The sequence below is a fragment of the Pangasianodon hypophthalmus genome, chromosome 6, assembly GCF_027358585.1.
Source record: "Pangasianodon hypophthalmus isolate fPanHyp1 chromosome 6, fPanHyp1.pri, whole genome shotgun sequence".
NCBI classification, from domain to species: domain Eukaryota; kingdom Metazoa; phylum Chordata; class Actinopteri; order Siluriformes; family Pangasiidae; genus Pangasianodon; species Pangasianodon hypophthalmus.
The window spans coordinates 19914103-19935348 of record NC_069715.1 but is presented as its reverse complement, the minus strand read 5'-3'; the positions used below and the strand labels follow the sequence as shown (position 1 = coordinate 19935348).

At 39.9% G+C, this 21246-nt stretch overlaps 1 protein-coding gene across 3 annotated transcripts in view; it reads right to left on the bottom strand.

Moving 5' to 3' along the window:
* prdm10 (PR domain containing 10) overlaps positions 1-11485 on the bottom strand; it is a 33034-nt gene extending 21549 nt beyond the window's left edge. For all 3 annotated transcript variants that reach the window (XM_026913949.3, XM_053234942.1, XM_053234943.1), the window contains exons 1-3: positions 11215-11485; positions 4520-4681; positions 184-345 (exon numbers count right to left, since the gene is read on the bottom strand). In XM_026913949.3, the coding sequence (XP_026769750.2) occupies positions 184-345; positions 4520-4594 (237 nt within the window). In that variant the 5' untranslated portion in view covers positions 4595-4681; positions 11215-11485. The remainder of the gene's footprint in view (positions 1-183; positions 346-4519; positions 4682-11214) is intronic.
* Positions 11486-21246: the final 9761 nt, after the last annotated feature.

Here is a 21246-nt window from a genome sequence, read left to right as displayed (position 1 = left end):
GTTCCAAGTTGTTTTATACATGTAAAGTTGTTTTTATAGATGTAAATATCATGAAATGAAAGCTTGCCATTCAAATACTTTTGGAGGGGACTGTATATTACAGACAGGAAGTGTGTCTATATATACAAATCTGATTAGTAGAGAGAGAGAGAGTCAAAATATAAAAAAGTTAGCCTATATCACCTGTGCTCCATCAGCAGGGTGTATGTACACCAATGTGTGTTCAGCAGTCTCCACTGAGGTGTAGGAACTTCCATCCGCGGCGTACACAACCTGCTGCTGTCCTCTGTCTGGCTGTTCTCCACTGTACACAATTTGAGCCACCGTTCCACCCTCAAAATGCACCTACAGATGACCGTGAGAGCAAACAGTTACAAACCTAAAAACCCAGCAAGATCCACTATCATACATACAAATTCACTAAATGTTTTTTTTTTAAAAAATAGATAAAGCAAATTGTGCATAAATGACCATGTACTGTGTGCTCAATTCATGCACAAACATATTAAATTATCTTCAACTGCCTGCCTAAATGTGGCAAGGATAAGTGCTGTAAAGCAGGGATTTGAATTGTTATAGGGAGCAAAAACTGAAAACAAAAAAAAAATTTAACAATCAAAAATATGAATAAAAATCACTCTAAATTGTTCCAGAGTGAAAAAGTTGCTTTAAAAAGTGCTTAAACAGTTAATAACAATATTTTTCCATTCTGGTGTGATTTCAAGAAAGTATAGCCTAAGCCTAAAGGCTTAGATTTTCCCAACAAAGTATTTTATTGAGAAAAAAAAAAAAAAAAAAAAACATTAATGCAGCAGAGTGTTCAATATATGAAAACACTGCCATAGTTGTCCAAGCATACAAATAGTGGCAGCTGGTGGTGATATTAAATGGGAGGGCTAAAAGCCATCAATAGCTCAAAAACTGAGCTGTTGTCTAATAATAACAATAATAATAATAATAATAATAATCTCTAAATTCTTCTGGATAAGAGCGATTGTTAAATGCTATTAATAATATTGGGGCAAATTAATGCACGCACACACGCGCGCACACACACACATGCAGGCAGGGACCTGCATCAATGATTTACAAATTTCTTTTTTAGTGTTTTCAAATCCATAATGCTCCACTGGCTTCATGGCATTTCCTCCAAATAACAAAGACAGTAAACAGAACAGTTCTAACCCATTTATTCAAACAAAAAACCCACTAACCTTATGATTCTGTTGTCTGTCCTGTCGTGTAATTTGTATTTTCATTAGACAATGTGTATATACTTAATAGTCTATATACTATTATTTTTTCTTCCATACACGTTTTTTGGGGAAAAAGGATGACAGAATAAATAATCCACTTCAAGCTCATTACATCCTTGACTGCATCCATAACATGACTGCTGATGATGTACTGTATATTGGACGTGTCACTCAAAAGGGCTGGAATATATTAGCCCAAATGGAGATCATAGGGGGCATATCACTCACATGACACAACTATCACTGATTGGCTGTGTGAATTGACAGTGCTGGGTTTGTTAGACTAAGCCCACAGCGTCACTTCGTATCATTGTGTGTTTTTCTTTTGACAGCTGGTGGTGCTGATGTACTTTTGACAGCTGGATGTGCTGATGTAGACAATGTGGGCACCAAAAATGAAAGCTTGAAGACAGGAGGGTCTTAGCCCTGCTACCCCCACTGATATGAGCCAGGCCTGCATAAATTATCTAGCTGAAGGTAGCTCACTGGACCAGAGACTAGCTACAAGCCTAGAGATATAAGGTCAAAAAGGAGAGACGTTTCACAAAAAAGTTGACAAAATCAGAATTTTTAAAGGAGAATGGAGAGAGAATTATGCAAGACTGAATTAAATAAATGCATTTCCTATGCACAACAGTAGATGATGCAATTTTGCACTTTTGGGCCACCAACTGCAAGAGAGCAAAAAACATGGCTGGCTGTCTGACAAATGTCAAGCCAACAGCAATGTGAGGGGGAAATAAATATTTGGAAACCGTTGTCCTTGTTATTTAATATGATTCCAGTACATATATCCACTTCAAATTTACTCACATAATGCCTTTTGACATTGTACTTATAAACATGAAAACAGTATGTATTCATAAGCATAAATAAAGATAAAATGGAAAGTTTACACTCCCCTGTTAATATTGCAGGTTTTTTTGATGAAAAATGAACCCAGGGTAAATTGTGTCAGATCTTTTTCCACCATTAATGTCATATAGCAACCAACAAAATTCAAGTGAAAAACAAATAGAAGCATTTTAAGGGGGGAAAAAAAGGCATGTGTGTGCACACGCCTTAACTAATACTTTGTTAAAGTACCTTTTGATTGTAATACAACACTTTTTGACTGAGAGTCTACCAACTTAGCACATATTGCCTGGGCAATTTTATACCACTCTTGCTTCAAAAATGATCCAGATCTATCAAATTGCGAGGGGATCTGTGCATCTCCTGTGCACAGCCCTCTTCAAGTCATTGAACAGGTTTATGATAGGATTTAGATCTGGATTCTGACTGGGCCATTACAAAACTTTGATCTTCTTCTGATTCGTCTTCTGCCACTCCTTTCCTGACTTGGATTTGTGCTTTGGATCATTGTCGTGCTGGAAGGTGAAATTTTTTCTTGATCTTCAGCTGTGTAACAGAGGCCTGCAAATTTTCTGCCAAAGAAGACTGATATTTGGAGCTATCCATGATTCCCTCGACCTAGAATAGGCTTCCATCTAGCCACCCTAGCCTATATCCTAGACATGTGAAGAACACAAGAGATAGTTGTCACATGCAGGGAGTGAACAGTACTTGTCATATATTTCTGCAGCTCCTTTAAACTGTGATGCTCCATTTTCTCCACTTGTTGATGGCCTTCACAGTGTTCCATGGTACATCTAATGTTTTAGTGATAGTGAAGTAACCCATACTCAGAATTTGTGCTCTGCATTTAACCCATCCAAGTGCACACACACCGTGAACACACACCCGGAGCAGTGGGCAGCCTTTTTTGCTTCCTTGCTCAAGGGTCTCACCTCAGTCGTCGTATTGAGGGTGGGAGAGAGAGCGCTGGTCATTCACTCCCCCCACTTACAATCCCTGCCAGACCGGAGACTCGAACTCTCAACCTTCAGGTTCACCTTCGGGTTACAAGTCCGAGCCTCTAACCATTAGGCCAATTTGCAGACCATGGCTACAGCAGTTGGATAAAACCAAGAAGCTATCAAGAAAATCCTACAAAAACAGCTCATCTTTATTTGGGGTTATTTGGATCAGAATCACTTAATTGATGGCAAGTGTATGATAATTACTCTTGAACATGAGCTCATATGTGACTGGTTAATTCTGACCTCAGTCACATGCCCCATTATAAAGGGGTGTGCATGCTTATGCAACCAGGTTATTTAAATCTAAACCATTTCTATTAGTTTATACTTGAATTTTGTTGGCTGCTATAATCACATTAAAGGTGGCAAATTTAAAAGGCAGTGTAGAGTTTTTATATCCTCTGTATCTTTGTTAATGCTTATGAGTAGATACGTTTTTGTTCATATTTGTAAGTACAAAGTCAAAAGACATTATGTGCATAAATTTGAAGTGGATATTATGCAGTGGAAGTATATTACATAAAAACAAAAGTGTCTGAATGTTTATTTACCCTCACTGTACATAGCTGATAATAGACCAGCCCACTAGCTGAAATGGGCCGGCCCACTTTTGTGGGGTTTTGGGAGTGGAACATCATTAATAAGTTCATGTGTTAAATTCAGAGCAGGCGCTACAAAATGGGCTGGCACAACAAGGGGTCAGTGGTGGGCTAAGTAACATACAGCATGATAGGTAGATAATATACAGACCTGGAAACCTACAGTTCAACAGAGATTTTCAAAATGGACAAACACAAAGGAAAAGAAAAGGTGGTGCTGGAAATCTAAGAGAAAAGAGGGGAAAAAAGAATTGAGGGCGGTGCAGCTAGCTGTGTAAAGAGATTCAACACAAGTAATAAACCCAAGAGTGAGTGAGTGAGCGAGTGAGCGAGCGAGCTGTTATTATTGTTTTGAGGCTAGGTCTGTACTTTATTCATAGAGTATTTAATTGTTTTGAAAAACTGTAAGTGGAGCTGCTGGTGCTAGGTAATCTCAATGCATGTTCATAATGCCTTAACAGAAATTAGGTCAGCAAGCATATCAAATTTTTTTTCCTGTTCTATTTTGTTTCATTTGAAATAGACCGATGTGTTACATACCATGGCCAAATTTTTGTTCCAGTTTGCTCTTAATTTGTAAACAGATTTTTATGACAGTTAAAAGGATTATTTACTGTAGCACTGGGAATAGTAGACTCCCTGGTGTCTTATTTACAGCCATGGCTAAGCATAAAAAATGTTCTTGGCATTCAGTCATGCTATTTGTTTATTTAGAGCTTTGTAAGTAAGAAATTTTAAAAAACTGGACTTTCACAAAGTTGTTTTGAAAACCCTGCATTAAAGTATCCTGGGACTGATGTACCTGAGCTGGATTGTTGGCGTCATTGCTGGGGTTCTGATTCCACACAGAGGATGATTCCTGGTCCTCCATGGCCATATTTTGAGGACAGCCTCAAATCCTGTACTGCACCCACTCACTCAGCCACCAACGAGCAGCCAGGTCATACACTAAAATGGGAAAAGTCTTGCAAGAAAACATATGGATCACATTATGTCACACTGTGCAATAGTGCAAAAGAAAAGTGTGTGTGTGTGTGTGTGTGTGTGTGTGTGTATATATATATATATATATACACACACACACACACACACATACATACACACACACATATATACATATATACATATTATATAAGTAATGTCGTACACCACCTTTACACCACCACAATGGATTTGAAATGAAGCAATCTAGATGTGATTGAAGTGTAGACTTTAATTAAAGGGGTTTAACAAAAATATTGCATTAACCGTTTAGGAATTACAGCCATTTTTTACACAGTCCCTCCATTTTCACAGCCTCAAGAGTAATTGGAAAATTGACTGATAAGCATTTTCATGGCCAGGTGTGGCCTGTTGCCTCGTTATTGCATGACAAATTAAGGAGATAAATGATCTGGAGTTGATTCAAAGTGTTGAATTTGCATTTGGTAGATGTTCATGAGAACTCAGCTCAGCAACACCAAAAAGGCCTGGAAGACCAGGCCTCAAGACAACTTAAGTGGATGACGGCAGAATTCTTTCCTTGTTGAAGAAAAACTCCCTTCACAACAGCTAGCCAAGTCAAGAACACTCTGTAGGAGGTATGCATATTACTGTCAAAGTCTACAATCAAGAGACACCTTGATGAATGTAAATACAGACAGTTTACCTCAGGATGCAAACCATTAGTAACACTCCGGAACAAAGAGGCCAGATTAGATTTTGCTTTTAAAAAAATTGATAACTAAATAAAAAAAAATAAAACCCTGACCAGTTATGATGCAAGAATAACTTGTACTAGAATGATGGGAAGAGAAGAGTATGGAGAAGGAAAGGAAAATATGGCCATGTTCCAAAGCATACCACATCATCTGTCAAACATGTGGAGGAAGTGTTATGGCATGGGCATGTATGGCTGCCAATGGAACTGGGTCACTGGTCTTTATTGATTATGTGACTGCTGAACAAATCAGCAAAGTGAATTCTGAAGCACATAGAGTTATACTTTCTGCTCAGATTCAGACCCATTAATAAGCAGCAACTGAAGGCTGCTGCAATAAAGGCCTGGCAAAGCATCTCAAGGGCAGAAACTCAGCATTTGGTGAAGTCCATGGGTTCCAGACTACAGGCAGTCATTGACTGCAAAGGATTTGCATCCATGTATTAAAAATAATCCCTTATGTTAGTTTGTCTTACTTTCAGCCTGTACCATCTTACTTTTGAGCCTGTAAAAATAGAGGGACTATGCAAAAATGGCTATAATTCCTAAAGATGGCTATAAAACCCACTGAATTATATCCATGTATCTAATCTATCTCTTAGTCAATCTCTACATCAATGATGTGTAATCACTGTTTTCTAGTAAATCACAGCTACAGTGGTCATGTTCAAAAAACAAGACAGGAGACATACAGTCATGGGAAAATGAAAGTACACCCTCCTTCAATTCTTCAATATGTTTTCATTCATCAGGGCCTAAATAACAATTGTGTGGTCCTCACCAACTTCTATAAACAAACAGCCTCACATGACAACAAAAAAACACAACAGATTTCAATATATAGTCATTTTTTCCCCAAAAGATAAACCAACATTCAGAAACCAGGTGGGAAAAAATAAGTACATCCTTCACTCTTGAACAATCATTAAGAGAATAATTAGCAGCCAGAAGTTACTAATGAAATGCACAAGAGTAGTTAATCATCAAGAAGTGTGACTACCTTTATAAAAGCAGAACCTTTGGCAATTTGGTGTTCTGGAGCACTCAGGTGTGTGTTTACATCATGCCAAGGAGAAAGGATATCAGCCATAACCTCAGAGAAGCAATTCTTGCTGTTCAACAATCTGGGAATATAAGGGTTATAAGGCCATCTCCTAAACAATTTGAAATTCACCATTCTACAGTGAGAAGGATTGTTTACAAATGGAGAGCCTTCAAAGCAGTTGTCATGCCCAGTAGAGGGCATCCCAGCATATTCAGTCCAAGGTCAGACTGTTTAATGCTCAGAGATAGAAAGAAAAACCCAAGAGCCTCATCATGTGACCTACAGGCCTCTGTAAGCACATTAAATATTTATGTTCATGACAACGTAATCAGAAAAAGCCTCAACAAGTATGGCTTTCATGGAAGGGTGGCTAGGAAAAACCCTTTCTCTCCAAAAAGAATATGGCAGCAACAATTATGTTTGCAAAATTGCATCGGAACAAACCAAAATAGTTCTAAAACAATATTCTTTGGACTGATGAGACCAAGGTGGAGATGTTTGGTCATCATGCACAGCGCCATGTTTGAAAAAATAACCAAACACAGCGTATTGTCACAAACACCCCATACCAGCTGTCAAGCATGAGGAGGGGTGATGATTTGGGTTTGTTGTGCAGCCATAGGGCCTGGGAAACTTGCAGTCATTCAGACAACAATGACCTCCACTTTATACCAGAATATTCTTGAGACAAATGTGAGACCATCTGTCCAGCAACTTAAGCTGGGCTGAAATTGGGTCATGCAGCAGGACAATGATCCCAAGCACACCAGCAAATCAACATCTCGATGGCTAGAGTAGAAAAAAAATCAAGGTGTTGGAATGGCCAAGTTAAAGACCAGCCCTCAATCCCACTAAGATGCTGTGGCTGAATCTTAAGAGAGCTGTGCATAAACCAATGCCGTCAAAAGTTGATGAACTGAAGCAATGTTGTAAAGAAGATTGGGTCAAAATTTCTCCAAAATAATAGAACAGCTTGAAACTCCTACAGAAAATGTTTACTTCAAGTAGTGTTACTATTGGTGGTTCTACATGTTACTCAATTATTTTTTCCCACCTGGTTTCTGAATGTTGGTTTACTTTTGGGGGAAAAATGACTACATACTTAAATCTGCTGTGTTTTATTTGTGGTCACCTGAGGTTGTGTTTGTTTATAGATGTAAGTGACAACCATATAATTGTTATTTAGACCAACACGGAATTGAAGGAGGGTGTACTTTCTTTTTCCCATGACTGTTTGACACTAATCCAGCTGCAAAGAAGCAGAAAAGTCATACATTTGGAATATGCATTGCAAGGTAACATTTGGGTGCTTCTTTAAATACATTTCAATTTCTTTCAAACAAAGATAAATAAAATGTTCTTAGAAGCCATGTCATAAAGTACTATTCTTTGTTAGAGGAACGTTTTCTTGTTCTTGGCTGTCTGTTCCATTCATAGGCCTTTTGACTATTTTTTAATGTTTATTTAAATGTTGACTTTATGCAAAAAAAAAAAAATGCTAATTAAACATTCATTCTACTTGATGGAGTCATGCTTGTATAGCGCAAAATTTCAATGCTTTCTCGTAGCAGTGGTAATTAACATATGACTAGAATTATACTCATTTGTATGGTAACTTGCATCGTTCCTGGACAAATGTATTTCATGGCAGCATTATTCATATGGAAAGACAATGGTAGACTGTGCCTTAAATGATCAGCCTAAACAACAAATTTGCGTCATCACAGCTCCTACTGCTTTCTCACATCTACCTGAAATGCATGAAAGCGTCACATTTACCAATTTGATTGTACAGATGAGAAAAACAATCATAATTTCATTTTGGATATTTCCTTATCCCACCAAAATTAATTTCTGGTTATGTCATTGCCAGCACAACACATTTCGACCTACATGAAATGCACCAAACAAGCAGTCATTTTAACCTGCACATTTCAGACAGTGGTCAAGCCAGCCGTGGTAGAAAACGTACGGTGCACGTATACATGGCAGTTTACTGTAGTTACCTTCATATGTCTATGCTACAGATTTACTGTGAATTCTAGACAGTGTGAAAACATTGAGCAGTAGTGTACTACAGGCCATTTCGGTATTATTTTTTCCAAGCTCACAGGGGCCAAATGAAGGCTTGTGTTGGACACATGTGCCCTAATGTGTCCTTCTGATTAGCGTAACTTTTTAGACTATTAAGTAAGCATGCTTCGAAGGCAGTTAGGTTCCCACTCCCAAACTTCATGCTCTGTTTGACCCTACCTCTGGTGCTGCCACCTAGTGTGTAAGAAGAGGTAGCGCTAATAAAGAAAATTAAAACGGAAATATCGTGATAAACCTAAGAGCAGCAAATTTGTCTTGCCAGTATTTTATATCATGATATTCGAGACAATAAAATTCTCAGTTTTAAAGTCTCATGCCTAATGCCAATTTTTTTTGTTCTTGCTATACACTGATAAGATGGCAATTTCAGCTTTCATTTCCTGATATTTACATCTAGATGTGTTGAACAACTTAGAATATGGCACATTTTGACTGAACCCACCCATTTTTCAAGTGATCAAATATACTGCAACATGTGACTGACAGGTGTTTCTTGTTACCCAGGTGTGCCCTGGTTGATTGATTGTTTAAACAGTTAATAGCTCTGAATGTCTACTCTTGGTTTCAGCCCTGGATTTCACCTGTGAAGACTGCATTGTGGTTAAAGATCAAGTGTTCTTAAAGCTGAGAAAAGAGGGTAAATCAATCAAAGACATTGCACAACAACCAGACATCGAACAGGTCAGCCAAGGAAACCAACAGCAGTTGATGAAAATATTGTGAAACCTGAGAAGAAAAACCGCAAAGAAATACAGAGATGAGCCACAAAAGCTGGAACCAATATTAACCTCTACCAAAGTGATGCAAAGCCAAAGTGTGGCGAAAGAAGGAATCTGCTCATGATCAGAAACAAAGAAACTCATTGGTCGAGCATGGTGGAGGTAGTGTCATGGCTTGGGCTTGCATGGCTGCTTCTGGAATGGGCTCACTAATCTTTATTGATGATGGTAGAACCAGAATGAATTCAGAAGTCTACAGAAACATTTGTATGCCAATTTACAGAGAAATGCATTCAACCTAATTGGAAAGAACTTCATCATGCAGCAAGACAATGACCTAAAACACATTGCCAACACAACAAAGGCATTCCAAAAGACTGACCAAGTCAATCCTCAGACCTTAACCCAACTGAGCATGCATTTCACCTCCTGAAGAGGAGACTGAAGGGGGGAAACCCCCCCAAACAAACAACTGATAGAAGCTGCGCTACAAGCCTGCAAAAGCATCACAAAAGAAAAATGCAACAGACTGGTGATGTCAACGGGTCACCGGTTTGATGCAGTTGTTGCAATCAAGGGACATGAAACCAAAGTGTATTAAGTGTTATTTACTTTAAGTCTGTTCCAATACTTTTGCTCACCTAACAGTTGGGTAGTCTGCCACCAAACGTGCCATGTTCTAAATTGTTTAACACATCTAGATGTAAATATGTGGAAATGATTGTAAATAGCTGAAATTTTTATCTATTTGCTCATATTCAACTTTTTATATATATATATATATATACACACACACACAATGTTTTTAACTAGAGCTATAGAACTGGAATAGTTTTAGCATTATACTGCAGCATCATTGCTGTTATCGATAATCAGGAAACTATAGGATGAGAACTTGTTGCCGTGCACCATTAGCTAGCCACTGGAATAAGGATAATAGTCAGCTAGGTAGGCCTGAATCAATCATAATTTTAAAAAATAGTAATTAATTTAAACCTGGTCAACGAACAGGCTATTTGTTTGAATACTATCCCTAACAACACTCCTAGGTAGTCAGCTACCTGTCTAGAATCGTTTGTATTGTCTATTGAACGTATAGAGAATATGAACATGTAGCTCTTGCTAGCTGGCTAAAACATTCACACGTTAACAAACTGTAATGCTTCATGGCTGTTAGTTTGTACTTTATTCACCTACATCATCACTCATGCAGCTAGAGACTGACCATAACTAACGTATTAGCTAGACTGCAATTTTAAGGAACGGTCAGTCTATTATCTCTCTGGGGTAGAAGGAGAAAGCACATTAAATTGTGAGGGAAACGGATGCAAATGCGCATAAGCCTGCTTAAATCGGTGTAAAAACAAACAAACAAAAAAACAAAAAACGACTAATTATAATATCTCATTACAATACGTTGGTCTTATTAATTTTTTGACTCTTTCCCCCCTGTTTTGACCCGTCAGATTCAGTGTTCCAACCGGACCATACCACAAAAATCATAACGGCAGAAACACGGGTTTTTGTTGCACCGTGATACCAGCATAATTGAAGATAACTACAGAGAGGCAGCCATTAACGTTACAGGAACACGAATGCGGTTATGTTTTGTTTGCTACATAGCTTCACTATAATTTTGACCAAACATAGTGGAATTTTAAATGATTTTAAATATTGGTAATAGACCTTTCGGTCCCTGCTTATAGTTGAGCCCATCCCAGTTTCTTCTGTAGAACAAGGAAGAAAAGTCTCCATTTTGGGTGGGACTAAACAACAATCTCGCTAAACAGACTTTTAACATTTGTAATGGACAATTGAGAGACGGTCGGTTGGTGAATCTTTAAAAATACGAACAGATACACAAACCTTGTATAAGGTTCTAAATTGAGTTCAGAACATTTTGGATTATTTAAACAAAACAATGTTCATGTTGGTCTTACCTCGGAATGGTAGCTGCAGAGATGGCCGCGCATTAACATAATCTGCCTAGCAACAAACGCCAATCGGAGTAATGATTTTATATATATATATATATATATTTAAATAAATAAAATATGTATATATATATATATATTGCGCTATTTAAGAGAATTTGGTTTTTTTTATTTAAACACAAATTTCTGGGTATTATACTGCTTCCATACAAGACTTTATTTTGTGATCAACATAGTATTGTGAACAGCATGGCGTTTGAGTCGCATTGCAGCCTTCATACAGGACCAATGGGAATGTTCCTTCATTTCTTTAGACCAATAACAAAAAAGTCTCTATCACCCAATGAAGAGTCACAGAACCTTTGCGTCGCCCCCATACAATATTATAGTCATACAATAAATACGATTTGTGTGGTTCAGTATTCCTCAAAAATGAATTTTAAAAATGAAGTATAGGTGTACTTATAGATAAGATTAGACAGATGTGTAAAGAGCACAATTAAAAACCCAGTAAAATTGTTTATAGAGTGTTCTGAACAAGAGGAAATCTATCACCATTTCAAACTTTTTTCCCCAAACAGACATTTTCTTACACATTTTTTCACTCTGGTTTCAAAATGATCAACACTCCAATAAACTATATGAGATAACCATTTAAAGACACAAGCTCTGAGTTCTTGCCACAATTTCTGTGTTGGTTTTGAGGCATTTTAGGGGTCAAATTCTGACAGTCTTAACCTCCTGGCAGAGGCAACCAGACTTTGGGCTAAAATATCTGGTACGTTTGAAAATTGACCATTCTGTTAATCTTCACAAGCACATCTGAATCATAGAGTAAATAAGTATTAAGACAATTTACAATCATAATTATAACTTTACAATTTACACACATAAGGCCTCATTTATCGATATTTTAGTAAAGTGTGTAAATGTTTGCCTTTGCAAGTTGTGTGTAAAAACAAACAAAAAATTTCTCCCAGATTTATAAGTATTGGAAATGACAGTTTTCTTCGTATTTGCATGTGATGTTGATGAATATCAGATAAATTACCAGGCACGTATATGGTACAGATGCAATAGATTTGCATTTGGTGACACCCACAAAACTCCATACAGGCAAAGCTCACATGGCTGAAATGATGAGTAAAAGACAAAAAAAGTCAAGGTTATTTTGACTCATGTCTATGGCAGTAAAATATATATTATATAGCGGCATCTGAAAAGGTTCAAGTCTAGAGCCAAAATAGCATGAAAAGGTGAATTAGATCTAAATTAAGTGAAGCAAAAAGAAAATGGCTTGACATGAAAATGGAGAAAAACTATACAGTTGTGTGCAAAAGTTTGGGCACTCTTCAGGTTACTTATTCAATTGATTTTTAAAGTGAAAAGGAAAAAAACACTATCTCTGCAGCAAATTACTTTAAAAAGTAACAGATTGGTGAAAAAGTTAATGCACTTACTTCATATTTGTATAACCTATAGATAGAAAAAAAATAGAATACTAATTGTGGCCTGTGCAAAATTTTGGACACCCTTCCAGTTTTAAAGTCTCAGAACTTAATTAACATGTTAGGCCTTAATTGACTCATTAGTACTCTTTAGGCAGATCAGGAATTGTCATTAGGAATAACAATACCTAAGCATAATAAATTCTGTGACTATTCAAACCTTGTGCTAATATTTAACAACCATGGGCTCCTCTAAGCAGCTGAGGATCTGAAAATGATGTTAATTGATGCCAACAAAGCAGAGGAAGTCTATAAAAGATATCAAAGCACTTCCACCTTACAATTGCCACTGTGCAAAATGTTGTTAAGAAATGACAGTTAGGGGAACTGTGGAAATCAAGGTAAGATCTGGATGACCAAGAAAACTATCAGATAAAACTGGCCGTATACTGACTAGCGGCAAAACAAAACCCTCGTATGACATTAAGGACCTGCAAGAAGGTTTAGCTGACAGGAGCGGTGGTGCACCATTCTCTGCAGCATTGCTTACACAAGCTTGATCTGCTTGGAAGAGTCATCAGAAGGTAACCTTAACTCGACTTAATCACAAAAGTCAATGTCTGAAGAATGCAATATCTAACTAATCCAGAGGCATTTTGGATTTATGTGCTGTGGACTGATGAAGTTAAAATGGAAAAAGGTATTTTTGTAGAAAAAAAAGCAGTAGAATTTGATTACAAGAACTGTTAAGCAACTGTTAATCATGGGGGTGGATCTATTATGCTTTGCAGTTGATTGGCAGCCAGTGGCACAGGAAACATTGCATGGGAATCTGGAAGAATAGATTCACTAATTATCATCAAATTCTGGAAGCAAATGTGACACAGTCAGTCAAAAAATGAGACTGGCTTATACAACAGGACAATGAGCCAAAACATACATCAAAATCCACTATGAAATACTTTAAGGAGTGCAAGCTGAAGCTTTCAGAATGACTCTTACAGTCCCCTAACTGAAAATCTGTTTGTAGATCTTAAACATGCTGTACATGCGAGATGGCCTAAAGTATTTCAGAATTAGAAACATAAGTTGCTCTGGATAAGGGTGTCTGCCAAACGCTGTAAATGTAACTGTCTCCCTGGAGTAGCATGATCATGGTGGTTGACATACCAAACTTTGTGTATCTCAGCAAAACATGTAAAATTGTTTAAGAAATATTTTTCCATAGTTCCATGATTAGGTGGGTTAACATATTTTGTTGTCATTATTCTATAGTAGCTGTAACGTCACCACCGACACCTGCCCGCCAGAGGGAGCCCTCGCCTGAGTTTTGACGCCACCCTTGAGAAATACTTCCGGGGTTTTCAGGGACATTTAAGCAGGATTTCTGCCTTTGCCTTGCGATTTTTGTATTGTATTATCGCTGATTGACTTCCTGGTTTTTCGGCCTTTGCTCTTGTTTCCTGATTGTGTTTTCTGCCTGCCGTTTCGGATTAGTCTGTTTTCATCTCTGCTGATGGATCCTACACAATCCGCCTCGGACGAGGCGTTACAGAATACTTCGGCGTCTTTGGATCCAGCAGAGCGCGCAAATTTCCAGTCGGTGGTGGCCCGCCAAGGCGCCATCATTCGTGCGTATTAGGAGCAACTCGCGGCACCACAGGCCACCCACTAACAGCTCCAGCAAGCAGCGGCGAGCCCCGCTACTATCACCGCGCCGTTGCACGGCGAATCGGCCCGGATGGCGCTCCCAGAAAAATTCGACGGCTCCGCGGAACACTGCTGAGGATTTCTACAGCAATGCGCAAATTTTTTCACTTTTCAACCCCTGGCATACCGAGAGGAGAACACCAAGTTTGCCTTCCTCCTGTCTCTGCTCAGGGGGAGAGCACTGGACTGGGCCTCGGCCATCTGGGACACCGACCCCCCAGGTAAAAACCTCCTTTGCTTACTTCTCTGGGCTAATCCGTGATGTTTTTGAATACCCAGCAAGGAGGCGTGACGTGGCTGTTCAACTTTTGGAGTTGCGTCAAGGCACCGAACCGGCGACTGATTACGCCGTAAAATTTCGTACCCTAGCGGCCCAAAGTGGGTGGAATGATCCTGCCCTGCTAGCGGTATTTTGGGAGGGATTACAGACGGCTTTACAGGCCGAGTTGGCCTGCCACAGCACGGACGTCACACTGTCCGAATATATTACCAAGGCGATTCATCTGGACAACCTCCTCCGCCAACAACGACGCGTGTCTCGCCCACACTATGAATCCCAGGTTCGGGAGGACCACAGCAGACAACGGGAGGAGGGGCTGGAGCCTATGCAGCTGGGCGGCACCAGAGTCTCTCAGGACGAGCGTCAATGTCGGGTACGCCAAAACCTCTGCTTCTACTGCGGGGGAGCTGGCCACCGGGTTAGCGACTGTCCCGAGAAACCGTCTACCTCCAAGGTGAGAAGCGATTTCGTATGTTCCTGTATGACACTGAAAGTGACTTTGCACTACACTCAGGGTACTATTGTGGTTCCAGCGCTAGTGGATTCCGGGGCAGCTGTCAACCTTATTGACCAACAGCTCACAGAGGACCTTCACCTCCCCACACTGCCATGCGAACCCCCCTTGTGAGTGACGGCCGTCGACAATCGTCCCATCGGGGGAGGCCTCATCACCCATCAAACCCATCCGCTCACCCTACAGGTTGGCCTACTTCACTATGAGGAGACAGCATTTTACATCATCCCCACTCCTTCGAATCCCATCATCCTGGGTTTTCCCTAGCTGCAACTCCATAACCCCATCGTGTCGTGGAAGGAGGGGGGATTAGTTAGCTGGTCACCCCACTGCCAAAATCACTGTCTTCGCAGGGTCCAGTCACTGCCATGTCTCACGACCTCCATTGAAAGTCCTGACACACCAACAAACATCTCCATACCACATGAATACCAGAATCTACGAGAGGTGTTCAGTGAAGAGAGAGCCAGACAGCTCCCCCCCCACCGCCCATGGGACTGCGCGATCAAGCTGCTACCCAGCGCGATACCCCCTAAGAGTTAGGTTTACCCCCTTTCTCTCCCCGAGACCAAGGCAATGGAGGAATATGTCAAAGAAGCCCTAGCCATGGGCTACATCCGACCCTCCACTTCTCCTGCTACAGCAGGATTCTTCTTCGTTGAAAAAAAAGGCGTGGGTCTGCGGCCATGCATCGATTACAGGGGACTGAATGCGTTAATGGTCCAATACCCCTACCCTCTCCCACTGGTACCAGCAGCCTTAGAACAGCTCAGGGAGGCTCGGATATTCACAAAATTGGACCTGCGCAGCGCGTACAATTTAATAAGGATCAAAGAGGGGGACGAGTGGAAGACGGCGTTCCATACCACCAGGGGGCACTATGAATATTTTGTGATGCCATATGGACTAACCAACGCGCCAGAGTATTTCAGTCATTCATTAACAAGATCTTCAGGGATGTACTCCATCACTACGTCATCAACCTATATAGACGACATTCTTATCTACTGGTCCACCAATGACGAACACATCCACCACGTTAGAACAGTCCTCACCCGGCTGCTGAAACACCAGTTATACGTCAAGGCCGCAAAATGCGAATTCCACCGAGACTCTATCACCTTTCTGGGTTACGTCATCTCGAAGAAGGGCGTAGAGATGGACGCCGGCAAAGTCAAGGCGGTTGCAGACTGGCCCGAACCTACCACAATCAAAGAATCACAGAGGTTCCTGGGGTTCGCAAATTTTTACCGGCGATTCATAAGAAACTACAGCAGCATCGCTAACCCTATGATGTCACTCCTGCGAGGTAAACCACGATGCCTACATTGGAATGAACAGGCCCGATCCGCCTTCAACCAGCTAAAGTCAAGTTTTCCTACAGCACCGATCTTGAGGCACCCAGACCCCAGCCTGCCCTTCATCGTTGAGGTGGATGCCTCCAGCTGCGGGATCGGGGCCGTACTATCACAACGCCCGGGAAACCCAGGGAAAGTTCATCCTTGTGCCTACTTCTCACGTAAACTAACCCCAGTTAGTTAGTTAGTAACATTCCAGTGTATTCTGGGGTATCAACCTCCTCTGTTTCCCTGATCAAGAGAACCTTCTGACGTTCCTGCCGTAGATGACTGGGTCCGCCACAGCCAGGAGGTCTGGGAAAGCGCCCATGTCCACCTGCAACGAGCCATACGACGTCAAAGGATACAGGCAGACCGTCGCAGACGCCCACATCCCAGGTTCCAGGTGGGCCAAAGGGTCTGGTTATCTACACAAAACCTCAGAATGAGGCTACCCTGCCGCAAGCTGAGCCCACGATTCATTGGCCCCTTCCGCATTGTCCGCCAAGTGAACCCAGTGACTTACCAACTGCAACTCCCTGCCTCGTATTGGATCTCCCCCACCTTCCACGTGTACCTGCTCAAACCAGCACACCCCCGCCTGGACAATTCTACCATGGAGAATGATCCACCGCCACCGCTCGATATTGATGGGGCCCCAGCCTACAGGGTGAGCTCGCTCCTCAACTCTCGCCGCCATGGTAACCGGTTACAGTATCTGGTGGACTGGGAGGGGTACGGACCTGAGGAACGTTCCTGGGTAAATGCGGATGGCATCCTGGACCCCTCTTTAGTAGTAGTAGATTTCCATCGCCTCCACCCCAATCGGCCCGCTCCTCGACCCCGGGGCCGTCCATGTCGTAGAACACCAGGAGGTGTTCCTAGCGGGGGGCTCTGTAACGTCACCACCGGCACCTGCCCACCAGAGGGAGCCCTCGCCTGAGTTTTGACGCCACCCTTGAGAAACACTTCCGGGGTTTTCAGGGACATTTAAGCAGCGCATTCACCACACGAGGACGCGAAGTATTGTTTTCAGGACATTACTGAGCGTTTTCTTTACCCTTGTTTACTGTTTTCTTCATGTGTATGACCCGGGTTTGTTTATTTGGATTTCCGCCTTTGCCTTGCGATTTTGTATTGTATTTTCTCGCTGATTGACTTCCTGGTTTTTCGGACTTTGCTCTCGTTTCCTGATTGTGTTTTCTGCCTGCTGTTTCAGATTAATCTGTTTTCATCTCTGCTGATGGTTCCTACGCAATCCGCCTCGGACGAGGCATTACAGTAACCCAGAGAATCAGACAAGCACACAAAATGCAATAACACATCATGATTAAGGGAAAGATGACGATGACCACTGTCATTTAAATAAAATCTTTTTTTAACTAATTAAAACTCAAATGTAGTTTTATATTTAACTTAGTATATAGTGTTTTTTTTTCATCATAAATATTTGATAGTGTTCACTATCAATAAAAAAAAACATTTATGCATAACCTGTGTAAAAGTCATATTGTGTATTGGATGTAGACTCATTAAAGTGAGAATCGCGATGTATCTAAGAATTATTTGCCTAATGTTTAATCAAAACTGCTCCAATGCCTTATCAATGTTAATAAATTTGATGTTAGGTACTCTGAATATGACCTTCCTTATACAGTATGTTGCCTCTGTGCCACAAATACACTGAAGCTCTGTATAGATTTATTATTTATTCATTTGTATTTCTCTCCTAAAACAAATCATACAGACTGTGTGTCCAGGAACTCTTCCCTCCCGCTACTTATTTAAGACAAAAGAAACAAACTGTGTTTATGTTTCTTAAACTTTAATTTAGTGGGTACAGCTACATAAAGTTTTATGAAGTTTGGTGCATTTAGGTCCACACACTTGAATTTAAGCTAATTTGCAGAACCTTCTGGGCTTCTCTGAAAACCTCTGGTGCTGTCATGAATATTCACATATGACTATCATCATAGTGAAGAGTACACTCATTTAACTCACTTCCAAAATACGATTTTATGTATTTTTAATTTGCATTTGTCAAAGTCTATAGTCAAGAAATGTCTCCATGAATGTAAATACAGAGAGTTTACTTCAAGATGACACTGCTAACTCTCAAGAACAGAAAGGCCAAATTAGAGTGCTAGAAAACCTCTAAAAAACCCTGCCCATTTCTGGAACAAGATTCTTTGGACAGGTGAAGCCAGGATTAAATTGTACCAGAATGATGGGAAGAGAAGAGTATCAAGAAGGAAAGGAAGGGCTCATGATCCAAAGCATACCACATCATCTGTCAAACATAGCGGCAGTGTTATGGCATGGGCATGTATGGCTGCCAATGGAACTGGGTCACTGGTATTTATTGATGATGTGACTGCTGATAGAAGTAGCAGGATGAATTCTGAACCATATAGAGCTATACTTTCTGCTCAGATTCAGTCAAATGCTGCAAAACTGATAGGGCGGCACTTCACAGTACAGATGGATAATTACCCAAAACATAGCGCGAAAGCAACCCAAGAGCTTGTTAAGGCACAAAAATGGAATATTCTTTAATGGCCGAGTCAGTCACCGGACCTCAACCCAATAGAGCATGCTTTTCATTTACTGAAGACAAAACTGAAGGCAGAAAGACCCACAAACAAGTAGCAACTGAATACGGCTGCAGTAAAGGCCTGGTAAAGCATCTCAAGGGAGGAAACTTTGGTGATTTGCTGATGTCCATGGGTTCCAGACTTCAGGCAGTCATTGACTGAAAAGGATTTGCATGCAAGTATTTAAAATAATCATGATATTAATAATTATGTTAGTTTGTCCAATTACCTTTGAGCCTGTGAAAATGGAGGTACTCAGTAAAAAATGGCTGTAATTCCAAAATGGTTAATGTAATTATTTTTTGTTAACCTCTTGAATTAAAGCTGAAAGTCTACACTTCAATCACATCTTGATTGCTTCGTTTCAAACCCATTGTGGTGGTGTACAGAGGCAAAATTATAAAAATTGTGTCTCTGTCTAAGTACTTATGGACCTGACTCTCTGTGTGTGTGTGTGTGTGTGTGTGTATATATATATATATGACAGACCACAGTGCAGTTTACATTAATCTTACTATGGCTTCAGTACATAATAAAACTTACAGAAACTCATATTGGAATCTTAAAAATTCCCTGCTGAAATATGAAACTTTAAGTCCTCAAGTAATAGAAATGATCACATACTTTTGGACCAAAGATCAGTCAGAGAATTTGTATTCTAACAATTTTTCACATTTGAAGGTGGCCAGTACGTGGTATAAATCTGGAAGTCTACTGGCAAAAATCTATAGATTAAATGAAGAATTAGTGATATCTCAAATTGTTCATCTTTGTGAACACCCCCATAAGAGTTTATCAGAAGCATAAAAAATGAACCCACCTCCAAATTAAATTAGATGAAATATATAAAAGGAAAGCTGAAGGAACATTTGTGAGATCAAGAAAAAAAAGGCATTAGGAGGGAGAGCAAAAATAATGCTTCCTTTATCAGTTTAGAAAAAAATAATGGGAAAGACAGTACAATTTCAACAATTAAACTGTCATATCAATGCCAGAATTGGGGTCTAACTATACATCCCAGAATACACCGCAGCCTACAAACATGGCCACTGAGGACTACAACACCCAGTCACTACAGACTCTCTCACGTTCACACTCACCTGATTACTGATCATACACACCTGGACTCAGTCACCTACACAGCACACTCTCACAATATATAAGGACTGTCAGTACTCACATGTATTGTGAAGTATATGTTCAGTGTTCCATATCTGTCAATACCAAGCCTTTTGATTCCTGTTTGTCTCTCTGGTTTTTGATATTGTTCTGGTTTTTGGTTTGTGATACTGCCTAGCCCAGTTCATGTTGTTTGTGCATCAACTAAGCCTTGCATGTTTTTTTAATTCATTTTTGGATTACATCTTTGTCATTTGCTATATTTAATAAATCCACTGAGTATCTGCATGTGCTTCAACTGTTTCCTGACATAAACATTCTGATTGATTTACTGGTGATCTTAAACACATCCAACTATTGTGTAAAATTTTACAGTAATTTATATAACTCGAAGTATTGTGAAGAATCAGCTGCTAGTTTCTTGAATGCTTTAATTAACGTAATTCTAATTGACTTTAGTATTAGAAAGTATTAAAAAAGACTCTTCCTCCTACCCTGGCATAAGGGTTCAATTCCCAAGGGTTTAATTCCCAAACCTCAGAATGATCTTTTAATAATTTATAACTGGCATCCATTCTATTTACTAAATAACAATTATGCATATTTTTGCCTTAATATTGGCAAAAAGAGTTAAAAAAATCTTTAGATCATATTATTGATAAAGTTGAGTCAGGTTTTATGAGGAATAGGTGTATGTGGAAATTGTTCAATTAAATAGAAAGGTGGTACTTCCACCAGATTTTCTTTAAACTGTGGCATTAGACAAGGATGTCCTTTATTCCCATACTTTTTCTTCTTCTCACAATGCAAATGAAAAGTAGTGCATTAAAAGGGATTTCAACTGGTGACAAGGAAACTGTTATAAGTAAGTTAGCAGATGATACTACTTTGTTTCTTAGAGATTCTAGAGAATAAAGTATCTATTGCAATAGATACAATACATTTATTTCCTGGAATCTGTCTAAACCTCAGGATATGTGAACTGCTAGCCATCAACAACGGTGATGGGCCTTTTATTTAAGAGGTTACATATTTA